This window comes from Camelus bactrianus, chromosome 9, assembly GCF_048773025.1.
Source record: "Camelus bactrianus isolate YW-2024 breed Bactrian camel chromosome 9, ASM4877302v1, whole genome shotgun sequence".
Taxonomy (NCBI): Eukaryota; Metazoa; Chordata; class Mammalia; order Artiodactyla; family Camelidae; genus Camelus; species Camelus bactrianus.
In genome coordinates this window covers 46,867,961-46,888,001 of record NC_133547.1, presented here as the reverse complement: position 1 = coordinate 46,888,001, position 20,041 = coordinate 46,867,961, and the positions used below count along the sequence as shown (strand labels likewise).

General features: G+C 38.7%; 1 protein-coding gene across 3 annotated transcripts in view; it reads left to right on the top strand.

Moving 5' to 3' along the window:
* GDAP2 (ganglioside induced differentiation associated protein 2) overlaps positions 1–14,836 on the top strand; it is a 67,017-nt gene extending 52,181 nt beyond the window's left edge. For 2 of the 3 annotated variants that reach the window (XM_074370278.1, XM_074370279.1), the window contains 2 exons: positions 148–291; positions 4,382–14,836. In XM_074370278.1, the coding sequence (XP_074226379.1) occupies positions 148–291; positions 4,382–4,429 (192 nt within the window). In that variant the 3' untranslated portion in view covers positions 4,430–14,836. Of the gene's footprint in view, positions 1–147; positions 292–4,381 lie in introns of those variants that run through there. The other variant, XR_012509201.1, reaches the window with a different exon arrangement.
* Positions 14,837–20,041: the final 5,205 nt, after the last annotated feature.

The window sequence follows — 20,041 nt, the reverse complement described above, 5'->3', positions numbered from 1 at the left end:
GCACCTCAGCCTACACTACTTATTACAAGTTTTCTTTTGTTATCAATTTCAATTTTGAAGTCATTTTTAATCATCTAACATAAATTTCAAAATTGTGTTTGTATTCTGGCGACTGGCTTAAATTGTTTTTTTCCTTCTATTAATCAGGTATCAACATGGTTTTTTACCACCTTTTCTGTCTCAGGACTGAAGGACAAAATCCACCATGTGGACAGCCTCCACCAGCTCTTTTCTGCCATCTCACCAGAACAGATCGACTTCCCTCCTTTTGTCCTTGAATATGATGCCAGGGTAAGAAGTACAAGAATTTTCCCTCACCTGGTGTAGTATCTTAACTATCTCATTAGAGCAATGCTTATGAGCACAACATCTTTATTATAAGAGAATATTAATGCAATTAATGTGTTTTATTTAACATGATAGTATCATTTAACATTCTTTTCCTATAGTAACTTTAGGAAAATGCTTGGTTCTAAGAGAGGACTTTTCCCCAGTAAACGTTTCAGTGGAAGATTTTTCTGCTGTGGGTTTAAAGCCAATCCTTGCTTGTGTTGTCAGTTTTCTGCCACCTTTGAGATATACCTCTGCCTAATTTTAAGACTGAATGGCTTTTCATCTGCATAAATAGAGCCAGAAGAATCTGTTGGTATCTGACATTTTCAGCATTAAATGTAAACCAGGTAGCCTGTCTTAGTCTTTACTCTAGTAAAAATTTCATTTTGCTAAAAGCTTGTATAATGGTTTTAAGAGCATCAACCAATAATACAACCAATAATATTAACAGTATTACTTATAGATGCATTTATGAATCTTTTAAACTAGCAAAGGGCTACTCTTGATTTCCATCAAAGCTCTTCCCATGCTATTTATTCACATTATCAGTTTAGTGATACAAAAACAAAAACAAAAAAGTAAGAAACATGTTTGGCTGAAAGATTGTCGGTCTCCTTATGTAATTGTTGCTGATTACGTATCCTCATGCATGAATCAGGATATATCCGAAGGTTACATTAAGCTTGAAATGAATTATTCTCTATTGATTGTACAATGTATATACAGTAAATATCCTACAAGATGTTTTCTCTCTAACATTTCTCTAACTTGAGGTATAATTTCTGTTCCCCTTTAGGTGAAAAGCAAAGTATTTAACATTAATATTTAATAAAATTCCTTTTTTTGCTTTTGCGCAGAGGGGATTTGTAATGGGAGTAGCTGGATCATAAATACAAAGATTGCTGAATATGTGGGAGACGGGAAAAAAAGAGTGTCAGTTTTTATTTACTACAGATTGCTGGAACAGAAAATGGCCTTATTATTTTTTTGAACTGTACATCACTCTTATTAATATTTTAAAAAATGGATAGCCAGAAATCTGAAAGGCACTGAAAGACACTTTGATACCAAAAATTTGGAATGACAGTTCAAAGCTGACATCTGGATTTGTCATTTATTTTCTGGAGTAGAAATATATAAATCAGGATGTACTTATTAGGAAACCCAGAGGACTGTTTTGTAAGTCAACACATTTCCTGTATATTTAAGGGCCTGTAAAGTAGGCTTTCATTAAATATCAACACCATACTCAAGCTTGGTTTTAGTTTTTTTGTTTGTTTTGTTTTGCTTGTGTGTTTAGTTTTTTTTTTTCAATATTTTGTATATCAAATGCAGACCTGATTAATAATGTGATTAGTCAAAATTAAATTAAATAATCTACAATCTAACACTTAGGTCAGTGGATCATCTCTCTGTACCTGTACTAGAGCTTTCTAAAATTGAGGTATTAGGCCATCTGCATGTAAAGTTTAAAGAAGAAGAAGAAAAGGGAAGAAGCAAAGGAAAGTGTCAGGCAGTGATGTGGGAAGGGCAGGCAGAGGGCGGTCACAGTTTCTGGAGCCCTGCATGTTGTGCTGCAGTATGTGGGCTGCTTGGTAGCGGAGGGGCGGTGTTCTGCAGGGAGTACTGCCAGTACGTCCCTGTTTAGAAAGATGACTAAAGAATGTAGAGAGTGACTAGTCAAGGATAAGGCTGTAGGCAAGAAGACAAGCAGGAGGCTGTTAGAGAAAGCTGGAGGGGAAATGAGACTAGAGCCAGGGAAGTGGTCATGATAATGGCAAGGGTTTAAAGATCTTAGAGATATTTAGAAGTAGACATGTTAGGAAATAAAATCCACAGCATCTTGGTGACTGAGCAGCCAGCCATTGGAGGGGAAGAAGGAGGAAAGATGCCTGAGGTGGCTACCAAAGTTTCTGCTTTGGGAGACCTCTTTGGGAGCTAGTTGCCCCCGTCCCAGAGAGGCAATTTAGAGGAAAAGCTTTGGGGAGCTTGGTGAGAAGAGACAGGTGGTCTGTTCAGTTTGTGACCAATCAGGTTTGAGGTGCCCCATGGGACATTGAGGTGGAGGTCTAGAAGGTGATTGGATATTACCTTGTAAAGCAAAATTTTCCTTTGCTAGGAAGAATTAAAAATATGACTAGAGAAAAGGAAATGAGTGTAGAGTCAGTTATTTTATCATGTTCAAGTGTGCCTTGCCCATAGTAGGTTCTTTATTTGGTGAAGGTATGATGTGGTATTGGTTGTTGGCAAGTTTCAGCAAGCTTCTATTTTTCTGGGTCTAATATGACTTAGAATAGTGATGTAAATTTTGTAGGATATTTAAGAGGAACCTTTGAAAGTAGTTAGAAGGTAATTTTTATCCATCTAGATCAAAATGGTTCTTAGACCATTTTCAGAAAGGGAGCTGGTCAGCGTTCTTACAAATACAGTCAAAGAAGAGCACATGCAGATTTACTTGGTAACAGTTCTTCCAGTGGGATATCTTTCCATTTCTTTAAGTCGTCTTTAATTTCCTTAGTCAGTGTTTTGTAGTTCTCCATGTTTAAGTCTTTCACCTCCTTGGTCAGATTTATTCCTAAGTATTTTATTGTTTTGGATGCGATTTTAAAAGGGATTATTTCTTTACTTTCTTTCTCTGCTATTTCATTGTTAGCGTAAAGAAATGCAGCTGACTTCTGTGTGTTAATCTTGTACCCTCCTACCTTCAGGCATGTTTCTTAAGCTTAGTTTCCATGCATATTGAGGATACTGGAGTGATTAGTAGGTACAACAGACTGTCAGGAAGTTCTGAAATACAAAAAGAAAGTTTTCATTAATTTTTTTCAAGCATCCTAAAATATAGCCAATCCTAGGATTTTTTTCTACCTAATTTTTTTTTAATCTTTTTGCTACCTGGTCAGATTAATAGTCAGAAAGTAAGGTTTTTGTAGATAGTCTCTTATTTTCCTGCTTATGGTCCCAGGATCAATTTCTACTCCAGAGCATCTGCTCTGAAGAGTTGCAGGGCTTTTGATTCACTTAGTCACTCAGAGACCATTTAACTACCTGCTGTGTTCAAGACTGGATGCAGTTGATGCTCCTTAACTGTGATGTAAATATACCGTATTTATGCAATAGCAATGCTGTTCTCATCCCACCTCTTATTCTCCATGCCTAACTATTACCTTACATTAATGCTAGGCCTTTTTTTTTTTAATGGTCTACTGAAAAACAAGTTACTCATCAAAGAAATATTTTCCTAAATAATAATTAATGAATCTTAAGTCTCATAAATCTAATTTAGGGTCCATCTACCGTAAAGCTAACTGTCTTGATTTTTATTAAGATAAAGTTAGCCAAAATAGGTTCAAAAATTTCCCCTTATGCTGATTTGTTACTTTCTACATTTGACATTAAAATTCTGACATTTAATTCTCCATGTTGATTTTGAACTAAATACCCTAAAAACTATCATTGTTAAAAGCCTTGCCACTCAGGCATGTCGTGAAGACTCATTTCTGCCACAACAGTTATAGTTACTAAATTCCTCAATGATAATTTTTGTTTCATAACTCAAAAGATTCGGCACACAGTGAGACAACAGAGTCTAAAAAAAAAAGAATCTGGGCTTTAGATTTGAATAGACGTGGGTTTAAATTTAAATTCAGGCTCTTCTGGTTGCTAGCTCTGTCACCTAAGGTGCGTTATGCAATCTGTTGTGATCCTCAGGTTCCTGTTCTGTAAAAGCAGGATGTTACCTACTTTATGGTGTTATGTGAGGATAAAAAGGGATAATGAAAGAAAAGTGATTAAAGTGTCTGGCATATAGAATGTTCAATGAATGGTAATTTTTTTTTGAGACTATTACCATCTGATTACCTCTGCCTACATTACACCAGCTCTGATTGAATACAGTGGAACTACTCTGATGGCCGAGGGCCTGCTCAGGGCCAGGCACATGCTAGACGTTTTACATACGCTGTGTGGTTGACTCTAAATCCCTTTCTTTTATATTCCCAGTTAAATTGATCTTACTACTTAAAGTTCTTGTCTTTGTTTCTTTCCACAGGAAAATGGGCCTTATTATGCATCTTATCCCCCGTCACCAGATTTGTGACCTGCTGTCTTTCAATGCTACTGGTTTCTAAGGACACCCCTTTCTCCGCAGATCACTACCTGCTGAAGTGATGTTCCTTTTTGCTGTATAGATCCAGAGAGCCTTTTGTCCCCACCTCTCTGGTATTTTTTTATTGACTATATATTTTCTGGCACATAAGCAATCCAAAAATGGTAGGCCATTCTATACTGTACACTTATTTTAAATTTGTATGTTTGTATCAAATGAAAATGTTCACTTTTAGACAGTTGTTAATAGAAATTGGGGAGCAACTTTTGAGTATCTTCAGTTTCCTGCAGGGACACTGGATTCTCTGTTAGACAAGCCACCAACATTGTTCACATCATCTCTTTAACATTGTTCGCTTTCTTCGTGTACTTGAGTGTTTCTCAAAATATATAGACCCAATGTATGCTGACCGGACGCATTGTTTGCTTCAGATCCTGGCATTGCATTTTACACAGATAACTTGGTTATGATAAAAGAAAACTGCCTGGCATCAGGGATGTAGAAATGTGTCTGATCAAAAACATCAACATCATTAGCAAAATATGGGCCTTAGAATTTTACTGCACCAGTTAAGTCTAAGATTTAAGGACTGAAGTTCCTTAGATTGTGTGATTTGTTATGATTGTCACTGCTCCGGTTTCAAAAGTGGGGAAAAACTAGATTGTGTCTTCAACCTTTTTCCTATAATCATAGGTGATTTGTTCTCCTTCTTCAACAGGACTGCACATGGTCGCACTCTTGAATGGAGAGCATCTTCTGAAACTCCATCAGGGAGCCTTTAGAGAGAGTGCTGTTTTCCCAGAGTCATGAATGATTTTGTTTGGCTCTTAGGTCTACTTCCTCTAAGGACATTTCCTAGCGGTGTGTCTTGAGTTGCTTGCATCAATATGAAGGAAGTGTGTTGCAGTGAACAAAATTCCAGACCCCTTTTGCCACTCAGGCTTAATTTGTGCCTTAGCTTGTTTATGAATAAAAATTAGAATTATGCTGCCTACCTCACATAGGTATCATGAGGATAGCATTTAGAAAGGGCTTTTGTTGTCTTTGGATGAAAAATGCTAGGAGTTTGTGTGATGGACTGTCTTCAGTTGGTTTTTACATGCTAATAAGTATACTTGAGGGAGGGCCGCAAGGCACTCCTCTTGTCCTTGGCTCCTTTCAAGTGATCTTCCTTTTCTTGGGACAAGAGCTGTTAGTGCAAAATCCCAACCCTTAGGACCTCCTCCCTACTTTGTCCAGAATTGCTTCTGGCCCTATTATTCCTCCCGGGCTACACCTTAACAAGGGGCATCTGTTAGCCATTTAAAAACATTACTTACTGAATTAAGGTCAAGCCATTATCATTTCCAGCTGGGTGTCTTTGTATTCCTTTTGATTCCTACATTCACCCCCACCCCCACCCTCCTTACCCTCCTATGTACACTGGCAATTCAGAGAAGAAAAAGAGCTCTTGTGTTCTGATGTGCTCAGGATTGGTGCTTCGAAGGGTCCCATTCCCCTATGCCCAAGTGAATTCTTCAGTGGAGAGGAAAGAAACCTTTGTTAATTTATGGTAGAGAAATCCCCCTCTAGTTGTGTTAACCCCATCCTCTATTTTCCCACGTAAACAAGGAGGGGCTTAACATTTCTTAGATCAGCAGTCTTGTCTTTGGCATGTAATGGACACATTTGTTTTGTGCCAGAAATCAAAACCACTTGTTCCTTACATACCCTCATTTGTTAAGACTTCTGTTCTGTTCCCTAGGTCGTCAGGTCTACACAGCCAGTCAGATGTCTGGTACTGAGCTTCCTCTCAAACAGTACTCCTTGAGTCTTGACCTTTAAAAATCTGATAAATTAGCTTCATCTTCTCCACTCGGTTGTTAGATCATATTTGAGGCATCTTTTCAATAGGAACAGTTGTAGAAATATGTCAGCTTTTCTTTGTTAAGGCTGTACTTGGCTACCTCAAATTGGCATTTGGCCCAAATCATTTCCTGTATAGATAATAGGGGGTATAAGCTACTTTGTTATTTGAAAGGAAGCAAACTTATATGTACAGTTTCTTATAAGCAATAATTTTGAAAGGATGTCCCTTTGCTATATTCACACCAGTATGTTAATGGTTAGTAACACAAGCAAGAATGTTTCATTGGTGTCTTAGGGTGTAAAGGTGGTACATATCACCTACATTTTATAATTTAACGGTGAGTAAAGATAAGGTTGCTCTTCTCAGTGAAACTAAATTTGGTATGGGATCAAGTTTATGCTTTTATAGCTGTCTGAGGTTTTATGTAATGAAGTTGTTTCAGTGTACTAAATCCCAGGAGGGGAACATAGTGACCTTGATATTGAAATGATTAAGAAACATTCAGTACGTATCTGCCTTCATCAAAGAGTTAGATAGCCTGGGTAACACATGTCACTTTCAAGAACACATTGGAGGATAAAGGAGTGGAGATGACCCCTAGCATCTGATGTTAACTCATAGCACCACCAAGTCCTTAACTGAATTAAACTTTGGTCTTGCCCAACGCTAGTTGAATTGAGAAAGAAACACTTCACAAAATATAAAGTTAATTCATGAATTGGTTCGTGTAAGGCATAATATGATTTTTAAAATAAGTATGTTTTTTGCTTTATATATTGGATTCCTAACTCATCTATATTCATTCTTAACTCATCTATTTCACTATTTCTTGATAGCAAAAATGATGTCTTGAAAAAAGCTCAGTCTCCGTTAGACTCTTAAGGCTTAAAAACCAAGTGGTTCATATATTAAAGATTTTCTTTTCTTTGATAAATATCTTATTCCATTGGCTGATGCTCTATTGTATTTTTTTTTCAAAGTAATCCATGTACAGTCATTTGAGACTAATTAACAGGGGATTTTTAGAGTATTTTGGGTAGGATAAATGGATGTGAAGTTTAAAAGAATTTAAATAGTTCCCATTTCTAGAGAGGGATGAGTGTACTCAATGTAGTAGAAAAACATGGCTTGCCTACTTTTACCTGTCTTTTGTTTGCTTAGATATTGTGTATTGAAGTAATGATTTAATCTTTTCTTTGCAGCACTTAATAGGAAAGTGAGAAAATGCAGTATCAGTATAAGCTAAAAATCACTCTGTTTCCCCTGATACATTGTGTATGTATGTATATAGAGTCTAAATTGCTTAATATATGAACAGAAATTATTGGAATTTGAAGTACGGGAAGGAGAAGAATTGTATGGCTCTAGAACAGTGGATTGATTATATCGAGGACCAGAGGGACTACGTGATATCATGTAAACCTCTAAAACTGGAGTCAGCCTGTGAGCCTCGGATTGTGGTTCTCTTAAGTTACGGTCATCATGATCAGCGCGCTCTAGAGTGTTTCACTGGTACTGGCGCTAACATACCTCGTAGTATAGGATGGCTCCTTGGGTTGCAATTGCCTGAGACCATAAAGGGTAAAGAAGCGTTCTGCTTGCAATCTAGGTCATATCATGGACCCAGAAATTGTAAGAAATGCCTGGTAGGTCTAACTAACCATATATATATACATATATACGCATATTTACATATGTAAATGTTTACACACAATAATCTGCTTTACATTCTTTGAGTGCAGTTTCTATGACCCCTATGTAGAGAACACAGAGCAATAAATAGCCTCATTCAAGCTTTAATTATACCAAAATAGCCATTAGAAAGATGGCATCAAGCTCATTTTAGACATTAGTGGCTCTCTTGGATATTAGTTGTTAACTTTGATTTCTGTTTCCAAGAACAGTATCTTTGAATCTTTTTAAATTCAGCATGTCTTAAATGTATAGGGCCTCTGAGTTCAAGAAGAAAAGCGTAGATACTCTGTAGGTGAATTTCACTAACAAAATCATAACTGCTGAATGTGATCTGATATTTTTGTTCAGCAGTTAAAACGAATATATTTTTTATATACAATCATACTTTTTTTTTGGTAATGTGTTTTGTTAAGTAAGCACACAGTCATCACAAACTTTGCCAAGACTTTGTCAAACCAGATGGCCCAAAATATTTAAATAAAAGCTTAACATATGTAAATGATTTTAATTTCTACTGGGCAGAGGCAACCTAACAATGTTTTGATTGATGTGATCTTAAAATTTATTCAAAATTCAGAAAGTTTTTATGGCGATTTTGCATTTAAAAATATATTTTGATCTTTCTGAATTATAAGTTAATTCCCTTTTAAAGAAGGTCCCATTTGATGCAAATACAGCCAGTTAGTAAGAACCAGTTAGTAAAATGGTAATGTTTATATTAAACCCTAGATAGGACAGTATTTTTGGCTGTTTACACCTGGCATTTCTCTAATCACCAAAGTTAGCTTACAGACCAGTACAAAATGCAGTGGATTTTATTGTCAACATTCTCTGTGGAGACCTAGACTAGTGCTTCTCAAACTTTAATGTGCATATATTAAATCAGCTGAGCATATGTTAAAATGCAGATTCTGGAACAGTTGGCTGAGGTGCAGCCTGGGATTCTCAGTCTCTTTATTGTTTGTTTTTAATTGAAGTGTAGTTGATTTACAATATTGTGTTTCAGATGTACAGCAAAGTGATTAAGTTATATATAATATATATTTTTCAGACTCTTTTGCATTATAGGTTATTATAACATATTAACTATAGTTCCTTGTGCTATGTAGTAAATCTGTGTTGGTTATCTATTTTATCTATAGTAGTTTACATCTGTTAAACCTGTACTCCTTATTTACCCCTCCCCTCCCCCACGATTTGCAGTTTCTAACAAGCCTCATAGGTGATACCAATATTCCTGGTCCCAAGGCCACACTTAGAGTAAAGGAGCCTAGACCATATCTAGCTTCCCTGTCTTCCCTGTTTCAGGTAAAGGAGACAGAACTATCATTGTAATTCCTTCTGCGGGCCAGGCACTCACAATTCATTATCTCATTTAATCCTCTTACAAATCCTGTGACAGGGGTGGTGATAGAGAGAAGTTACGTGTCCTGCTGTGCAGTATAGAGCAGTGCCTCTCAGACTTGAATAATGCACATCCCCTTTTAATAAGGAAAAATTCTCTTAGCTCCTCAGTTCTTACTTTATTTATTATGTTATCCAAGGACATATAAAGATAAAGCTAGATAGAAATGCCTCATGTTTATGGCTCTTGCACAAAGAAGATTATAGATCAGACACAAGCAAAACTATAAAACTAACACATTTTAAAATAACATTAGCTAAATATGATGGAGGATGACATTTTGCCAAAATGAAGCCGTCACTTGTAATGTGGTTATGGTGCTGAGTTCTGTAGGACAGTTTCTTTGTGTTCAGCATGTACCTACTACCATGTGCTGTGTGGTAGCTCAGTTCTCCCACTCTTTTCCTCTGTGTAGACCATCACTTTCATTTGTTTAGCACACATAGTGATGTTATTTGGTCCTCATCTAGTTTGAATGCATCATTTCTCTATTAAGTCAGCCTCTGTTCTCCACAAGCCTTCTACAACTAAAGCAGAACCCAGCCTTAACATGCAAGTAAATGCAAGTGCAAACCTAGGCACTGAAATGTTCTGGCAGGATTTGGTTTCAAGGCAGTTATCCAGATAATTCAGAACATGAATATTAATTACTTTTTAATATTTTCATCAACATGAAAAATGTCTAATACTTACAGTAAACTCATGGACTCCCCCACCCCCTCAAATACACATAGACTCTCAATTCCTCTCTCTCTTTCCCAACAAGAATTTTTCATGGTGGTTAATAGCATCGGTGCTTTGGCTTCTGACACAGCTGGGTTCAGACCTTGGGCGTGACCGTCTCAACATTTTGTGAACCTCAGTGTTTTCATGTATTAAACAGGGATAATAATTATCACTGAATAATTAAGAGAAATAAACGCAACCATGTTTATAAAGTGTGCATAGTAAGTGTTTATAAACGGCAGCTACCATCGTTTTGATTAGAAATAATAATAGCTAACATTAGAGGACTTCCTGTGCCTTCAACTTCGCTAAACTCTTTATATGTGTTATGTATTGAGTTGTAGAATCAGGATTCAAATCCAAGTCTGACTCTGCATCTATTATAAACAATAATCTAATATAGACTATCAACATAAGTTGCTTATTTAAAAAATTATTTCATCTTAAATTATATTTTCTCAAAAAATTTTATTAAAATTAATGATGTTTCTTTGGAGGGGAAGTGACTTAAGTTTCCTTTTGATGGTTGTGTGATGTGTTAATAATCAAACTGACACGGAGTAAATGTAAATTTCCTTTAAAGGCTGTCATGCTGGGCTGTGGTCCAGCAAAGGAATATAGAGCTCATTAGGCTTCACCTGTGCATTATGTTCTCTTGCCCATTCAAGGTCTATAACCAGTGGGAACATGAGATTCTCCCTGAATCTCGGTAGAGCTTTTCTGCAGAAAAATGGTTGTCCTCCCACTAATATTATCCAGATATTCCTGAATAGTCTGAGAAATAATACACAAGCATCTTCATTTTCACCTGTGAAACCTATTTTTAATAATCGTCCTAACTTTCCTTTAAAATAGTTTCTAGTAAGCCCTTTATCTTTTCCTAGTTTTCTAAAAAGAAAAATTCTGGCGTTCTGAAAAATGAACAGGTTTACCTGTAGGCTGGGTTTTAAAATTGTTTTGCTTTTTCCTCTAATTGGATGATGGGAGAAAACACCAGGAGAGAGTTTTAAGAGGAACTAATGTATTAAGAAAGATAGTATGTATCAAATTAAAATTCTTCTCTTTACTGAAACATTTGCAGAAATTATTGAAGTAGTGAAGACACGTGAAATGTGAGGCTGTCATTGAATTTTGTTAAAAGTCTGTTATAAAAATCTCCCTCTTTATGCTGTCTTATATAGAAGCCTGGTAATGGTCTGTGTTGTGGAAATTATTGATTCCTTTTCCAACCCAGCCTCTTTTTCCCATCAGCAAGAGCTTTACGTTCAATGAACGCATGCCTCTCTGTACATGTGGGTTATCAAGATAAAAGATAGGCTGTCTGTGTTACTTCACTGCCTCATCCCATATCACAGCATAAGAAAATGATTCTGGCTTCATCTTACAGAGATGGCCCAGTTCCACCTGATTTTCTTCGTTTTAGCAGTCTGTTATTTGATTTGGGTTGTGAGCCCTCCTTCAAGTTATTTTCCTCTTTCTCATATTAAATGTGACTGGTTTATTATAATATTTCTTTTACTATCTGGGTATAATGCCCTCTGGTTTTTTGCTTCTTTAGAATCCAAATTTATTCTCTGTAAGTAGCTATATAAAGCATTTGCCTATTTCATCACATCTTCGAGTTTAGATGTGTCTGGCATTTTCATATTGAAATGCATATTATAATTTGTAACATCACGTTGATTTTTCAAGCATTATAGGTGGGTTATATCATCTGTGAATATTACCTCTTATAGTAAAGTTGGTGTTAAAATTCATTGTGGAAGTGGGCATTGGTTCTCAAGCAGTGGAGAATCACTGAAGCCTCTCATCTTACAGATGAAGAAGTGGAGGCCCTGGCAGGTCAAGGCAGGTTGGACTCATAGCCTGATCATGGGGAGTATAGGTAGTTTGGGGACAACCTTGCCACCTATGGCTGGAACTCTTTGGTTTAACTGTGTTTGCACAGCTGCTTGACTTTGACATTCCCTCTTATGTCCTCCAAAGCAGATTTTTTTTTCTTATCGTTTACTTTCTATTTATGTTGTACTTGGCTCAGCCAAGTTAGTGAACTAACAGCAGAGGTTATCAGTCTTCATTCAGGGACTGTGAAACTATTTAGGGCTGAGGGGTTAATGTTAATTTGAAGTTATAGGTGTGAAATTTTAGTTTTTTACCCAACTATCCATTCACTCCCATTCACTGTCCACTTCTTAAATAAAAATGCCTCCTTCCAGAGAAGTTGAACAAGAAAGCGGCATTTAAAACCACCTCTTTGGTTGGGGGAGAGTATAGCTCAGTGGTGGAGTGTGTGCTTAGCATGCATGAGGTCCTGGCTTCAATTCCCAGTACCTCCGCTGAAAGAGAGAGAGATAGAGAGAAACCATCCCTTTGGAAACCAAATAACACTGAGAAAATGCTGATCTGAATGTGACGAACTTAAACCACTTTCAGAACTGCACGGACTTCGGCAGTGCTTCCCTCTCCAGTGCCAAAGGTGTGCCAGAATCGGCTCCGTATTCAAAGCGTAGAGACTCTGCAGGAGAAGCTAAATTCTTATCCATGAGCGCATTTTCTGATGTTTAGTTTTACAGCACAGAAATTGTCTCCTTCACTTGTTCCTGAATCGGTGAGCAAGATCACAGTACAGAAGACTGCACTTCTCGTTGGCTCCACCTTACTGCAAGGCCAGGAGGTAGGGAATGCAGTCTAACTGTGGGCCCGGGAAGGGAAGGATAGGAATTTGGTGCCCAGCTTTCTGCAATAATTTAGGCAGTCTACTATGTGCTAGAGAAAACTAATTGTAAGAAATATATTCCAGTGAAGTAGAAATGAATTACTCTGTAATGAAAGAAATGTTCCGCTCGAGGTATGTTAAATGTCAGGGAAGGGCACTGGCACGTGATCACAGCTTTGCCTAGAAGAAATTCCCATGGTGTGGCATACAGGACACAAGTGTAAACTGCAGCTCCCAGTATCCAGACCCTCCATCACCAAATGTGCATATCCTCTACAGCAGACAGAATAGGGGGGCATCCAGATGCCCTTTACTGAGTCTTGTAATATCTTAACTACTTAAAGTCAGGGGATCAAGAGTGTTGACCTGTTAGAAATGCAGACTCTTAGGCCTCACCCCAGAACCATGGAATCAGACTCTGCGTTTTATCAAAGTTCCTCGGGTGATTTGCATCCACATTAAGGTTTGAGGGTCGCAGGCTGTGGCGCTTACTGGTATGAGTTTAACCAGATTGCTGTCTCTCTATCCTTTCACTTCCTCATCTGTAAAATGGGTAGTAATTGGATGTTGGGGTAGCTCTCTAGAGATAATGTACACAAATATTAAATAACACCTGGCACTTAGCAAGCACTGGATGGTTTCTCACACTAGGTTTTTACTTTTAACAATAACTGTAAGGAGATACAGCTCTCTGAACTGTTTGAATTCATCCTCTTTCAACCCTTATTGATACCACACTAAGGTCTTTAGCTCTTTGAAATGGTGAGAGGGTTTTTTATTCATATGGCTTAGTGTTCCTTAGAAATGAGTAAGCACAGATAAAGTAAACATTTCCTAAGTCGGCAAATGGTGTTTGTCCTAGTAAACCCTAATGTAGACAGCAGCCGTGATTTCAGTCAATGACTTATCAAGCTATAAACTTTAAATATACCCAGAAACAATCTGCTAATATACTGAACCTTGAGAGACACTAACTTCTTAAGGGATTTTAGTCATAACGTGTATCATAACCTTAGATTAAGTTAAATGTGAGAAATCAGATATTTGCAGATGAAATAATTTTGTTCAACCAGAAAATAACTTGGTTTTCAACCTTTTTGGAAGTGTGTTTTAGTAGTATAATCTTTATGATTCATTTAGTAAGTTTAATATATGCACATCAAAGTTAATTTTTGCTTTATGTGATGATTTAGAAAGCACATCTAGATCTTCAGTGCCTCAAGTTCATCCTTTTAATACTGGTCCTCTTAATTCTTTATGGTCGGTATAGAAAGTTATCAGAGATAAGGCTTAATGTGTACCGCTCTAAGAATACAACCTGGGACTTAAGAGCATCTTTAAAGTCAGTTCCTAATATGAGCTTACAGGACTTTTTCCACTTTCTCTTATAATAAATTATAATTTTAGAATTCCAGTTTAACTAAATTATGATTACTGTTGTTATGGGTGGTTTGCTTGAGACGCATCAAATTCTTTAAAATTGGGAAATAAATTGAAAGACCTTAATTCTTATGGCCTTCACTCAAAGAAAGGAGCAAGCCAAGAACCACTAACCTTTTAGTTCAAATAGGAATATCTAAGGCTAACTCTGTATTCACCCCTGTGCACTTAGATCTGGCTTTCCAATCCACAGGGAAACAAACTTCACATTTGACAAGTGAAGTCCAGATGCTGCATGGTGGTTTTCTTTGTACAGCACTCAGTACAGGACCAGAACTACGAGCTGCTAACACTCGCTTGTGGAATCCATCTTGTTGGTGTGGTCCAACTTTTTCTCACATGACCCCCCATGGGTGTTAGACAAGAAGTGGGGAAAAGGCAAGAAGCCCACTCTCAAATTCACAATAGTGAAATGCACAGTGTTAAGACCACTGTGTGTCTAAGAGGGTTTTTTTGTTCGTTTTGTTTTTATGTTTGTAATTTATTGTAACACGTACCAAAATCAAATTGTAATACAATCCTACCGTATATTCCTTTTGAATATAAAGACTCCTATTTCTACTCTAATCTTACAGAGTACATCCTTTTTTCGTATGTTCATTGTTATTTTCTCTTCCCTTTTTTTTCTTCAGCAGCTTTGATGAGATCTAATTCACAAATCATAAAATTCAGCCATTTAAAGTGTACCATTCAGTGGTTTTTAGTATACTCAGAGTTGCATAACCATCACCATCTTCTACTTTTAGAACATTTTCAACATCCTAAATGGAAATGCCGTGCTCATTAACAGTCATTCCCCATTCCCACCCCCCTCCTTCCTCCCTCCTGAGTCTGGGTTTTACTGCAATGTGTCCTCCCTCTAAGACACTTCATGTTGCACTCGCTGGTAGAACGGTGCCTCAGTAATTATTTGTTGAGTAAATTAATACCCACAGAAGCCGCTAGCCAGGGCTGGCAACTAAGGAGTAATTGAAAGGAAAGTGGAATCGGTGTCAAAAGACTGTGATTCAAGTCCTGACTGAAGCTAACTAGCGGTGTTGGGTTGGGTTTAGAGCCACTTACCCCTTCTAAGCCTCCGTGTTCACATCCGCAAAATGTACTTTTATTTTTTTAACTTGAAGTATAGCCAGTTTACAATGTGGTGTCCATTTTTGCTGTACAGCATCATGTTTCAGTCCTACACTTCCGTATGTATATTAGATCCATAAAATGTCAGTAGCAATATCTACTTCATAGGATGGGTGTGAGAATCACTTGAGAAAATCTGGTCAGAGCACTTGGCACAGTGCCTGACCCCCACTAGGAAACGGTCATTAATATTTGTTCGTCAATGAAAGAGACACCCCTAGGGTGGCGACCAGGGGAAATTCTTGCTGCCAGATTGCTCTGATATCTGATCTGGAAGAAGATATTTCCCCTGGTCACCACCCTAGGTGTTCAGAGTAGTGGCTTAGCACTTTCCTTGCCTCAGTCTCCCCTTTTCCTTCCTCCAAAAGGAGAATCCTGGAGGACAACTTACAGCTACTTACCTTCCCTGGCCTCACAGCCGCGGCCTCTCCCGCTTCTGCGCTGAGGGCTGTTTCCTCTCCCCGTGCTGATGCTCAGTCTCACGGAGGGTCCGTGCTCAGGATAGAAGCAAGCATTTTTGTCCATCAGCTGTGAGGAACTGACCTTCTCGGGTGGATCACCATCCTCTCATCACACCTGCAGCAGCGTGTGCGGCTCCTCCCCTCACTGTGGGTGCTGAAACCCTCTCCAGGAGGATAAGCTGCCTAATTTTGGCAGCTGGCAGCCTTGGGCTGATCACTAGGCCTTTCAGGGACTAGGGGACGTGTTTAGCTGTCTTTTTCTCTCTTCCAGCTACCACCTCCCTCTGCCCCCAGAGTTGCCTCAGCCGATTTACTATATACATGCATCTTATGCAAACATTTGGATAACAGGCATCGTAAATGTATTATCTCTAATCCTTAGAATAACCTTGAAAGCTAGGTATTTACCCCATTTTATGGGGGTGGGGGGACTCTTAAAGTAAAGAAATTAACCATAGGTAATATCAGGGAATAGGTTTTGGAAAGGCAGAGAAGATGGGGTAAATCTACCAATACAAAGCTGCTTAAACTGCTGGACTCTCCATTCGTGGCATCGGTCTGGTGTAGAGAAGCATGGGCTTCAATTCACATTGCATCTCAGCCATTTACTAGCCTTGTGGCCTTGGACTCCCTTCCCAGCCTCCTTGAATTTCAGTCCTTTCATATGTAAATAGTACTTACCTCTGAGAGTTGCTGGGTGGAATCCAATGACTTACTAGTTCTAAAATTCTCATAAATATTAGCTGCTGTCTTACTTAAATATTCTAGTTGCTGTGATCAAAGTGTGTCGGATGCACTTGGCTCTCTAAGTTATGTCACATTACCATTTTAGAAGATGTATGGGTTATTTGATACGTCTCTCCTTCCAGAGAAAATGACGTTTGAAATCAGTGGTTGACAAACATTTTTGGTAAAGGGCCAGATAGTAAATGTATTAGGCTTTTCGGGCCGTATGGTCTCTTGTCACAACTCCTCAGCCGTGCTGCCTGTAGTGTGAAAGCAGCCATGCCATAGACAGTGCTTACGCAGATGGGTGTGCCTGTGTTCCGGTAAGACTATGCAGACTGGAATGTAAATAATTTTCAAGTATAATGAAATACTATTTCTCTTTATTTTCAACCATTTTTAAGAACGTAAAATTCACACTTAGCTTGAGGGCCATGTAAGAACAGGCAGTGGGCCATAGTTTTGCTAACCCCTTTTTAAATAATTCAGCGGTTCTTTAAAGCTGATGAAGTCAGCAAAGTTCTCATCAGGGAAAAGCCATGTGGAGAAAGCAGAGTAAGAGGCAGTTGGACTATCAACTAGCTGGTCCAGATCACGGCTATGTTAATCACTCCCTTGTCTCACACACTCATGCAACCTCTTCGAGCTTAACCTTTTCATCTATAAAAATGAAGTAGTAATAGCTCTCTGACCTGTACCTACTTCCTCCTGGTAAAGGGAGTTGAATAATTATCATTTATTGAATTCATACCTTTGTGCCAGCTATTTGAATCATTTTAGTTCCAACCCTCTGACGATCCACATGTTACAGATGCAGAAATGGAGGCTCAGAGGAAATAACCTGCTGAAAGTTACAATACCGGTGTCTAATCGTGGGTGTCCTGACTCCCATCAATCCTCCAACCCTCTCAATAGAACACAGACTCCATGAGAGCAGGGACCTCGCTGGCCTTGCTCGGTGCAGTATCCCCAGTGCCTGGACTAGTACCTGTATATGATAGGCATTGTGTAAGTGCTTGTTAAATAAATGAATGAAGGAGCTTTTCCATTATGCCAGTGGTTCTTAGTCTTCTTCAAGATCAAGGATATCTTTGGGACACAAAAAGTTCTAGACCATCTCTCCAGATATATTAAATCTCAGACTGAGACATCTTGCCTTAAACATTTGGTCAACTACTGAAAGGAGATGCTGTCTACATGTTCTGAATGATACTGATTATAATTCTTTCCATCAAGTATGAAACCAGGACTTGGAGATGTCTTGTTTCTTTCCTGTTCTTGAAATCATGATATTAAAGGCATTAAACAAGGCCTAAAATGTTTTCTTCTCCACAGTTGCTCATAGCTCCTGGGCACACTTTTTAAAGCTCTTGATTCCCTTAAAAATCACTTTCTCAAAACGTTCCTTAAAAATGACTTTTATTGGGTCCAAGCTGCTTCAACATGAAAAGGGGAGAAGCCAAAGCCTATTAAGACTAACATGTAGTTTTTTGCCTTCAAAACACAGCTGTGAGGGCACTGTCTCCTTACTGCCCAAAGGCCAGCCAGATCTGAATGCAGTGTGTTACTCAGAACAGGCCTGCTGCTGCTTCTGCAGCTTGTTCGTTGCTTACCACTTTGCTTTCTACCCCATGGCCTCCTGTTTGGTCGATGAGAGAGGGTTAATATTCCAACATTATTAGATTCAGATGGTACTTTTTTTTAATTTCCTCCTATACAGCATCTCTTCTTTACAGACCCTTATCCTTTACATCCGGACCTGGAGATCATGACTCACTCCAGGTAAGGAGTAAGATTAAGGGAAGTTTGTTTTCATAGAATATCATAAAAACAGGATCTATTGTTCATGGAGACTTAAAAACATCAAGGTACTGCATACACGGACTGCTCCCTTCCCATTTTCTCTCCCTGCAGCCCCTCGAAGAAATCGCATTCTAAACCTTGAGTATTTTTCTTCACTGTTTCTGGGACAAATCACTCTATTCATACTCTGGTCATGTCACGCCATTTAGTTTTTCTCCGTAGCACTTGTTCCGAGGGCTCATATTCGGCCACATCAGTTGTTAAACGTACTGGAACACTCCAGATGAGTTGGTAAACAGCTCCTATCCTGAGCCTTCCAAATGCCCTTTGCTACCCAACCCCCTCCCCCAGTTTCCCTGGATCTCCCCGCAATCAAGCAGCTAAAGGGTTAACACCTCCTGCCCTTCCAGAACCCCACCCCAAGACTATGGCTAGCATCTCTTCTGATTGATCAGTGCCAGGACCATTCTGGTTTAAATATCGCGCTGTTTATTACCATATATCTCTCTGAATGACCAGGGGTATAAACATTTCCATTTTGTTCATTGCAGTGTTCCCAGTGTCTCCTTGAACTGTCTGTGATTTGTAGTCGGCTTTTAAATAATTTTTAAAAGAAAAAAATGAAATATTTTGTGCTTATGGTATCAAAAGAGCAAGCTCTAGAGCAGGAGGACCACTTGGTCAATCAGGATTTGGGAACAATTTGATGAGCCACAGGGGCAGGAAAGACTTGAGTCAGTGGGTCCCCAAGTAATACTTTTTTGTGAACAGCCAAATGATCTTTCCTTTGGTTAGCAGCCTAACATTAACTCCTAATAATTTTTGCTTTTTTCCAGGAAAGGTGGATATAAGTGAGAACTGGGTTTCAGGTCCCAAATGTGGCTCATTAATGACCAAATACTAGACCTGAAGGTGGCAGCTGATCATCTTACGCTAAGCCAACAAGACGTGGAAGGCGATGGGGAGTCTCTGAGGTGATGAGGCAGCCTTGCTAGGAGTTTTGTGCAGTCTTCTATGATGGTGGATACTGAGTTACTCAGAATAACTAAAATGAGCCATAACGCCTGCGTGACCGGAGCTGTGCCTGCCCTTCCTGACAGCTGCCCTCCCTCTGCGCGCGCGCGCGCGCGCACACACACACACACACACACACACACACACACAGAGAGAGAGAGAGAGAGAGAAAGAGTGAGCACTGATGGATACTTACTGTCTCCCCACGGAGCTACTCTCAGGTAAAGTGCACCTCAGTGTATCTCTCTTGTCAGGCTAGGAATCAGAGAGGAAACACGTGTATTTCACATCACTTTAGCAGAATCCAAAAACTTCAGTGCGGTGCGTTATTTAGAATTCTCTGACACTTCCTGCCTGTCCTTAAGAGCCACCTCTGAATGTTCCCGAACTTCTTCTGAAGCTATTTCCAGCCTATGTCATCTCTTATTTTTTTTTCTGATATATAATCTTCTGTTTGTTCTAAGTGCGCCTTTTTTTTTAAGGCTCAAGAAGTACCTGCTAAACATAGCAGTTTACGGTTTGTTTTAATTTGTAAACCACATTGTCCCACACTCACCTTCCCAATGTCTTCTATCTTTACGTAACCATCCCCAGACGAAAACAGCTCTTAATCAGGCCCCGTGTTTTGGGGGAACTGCTG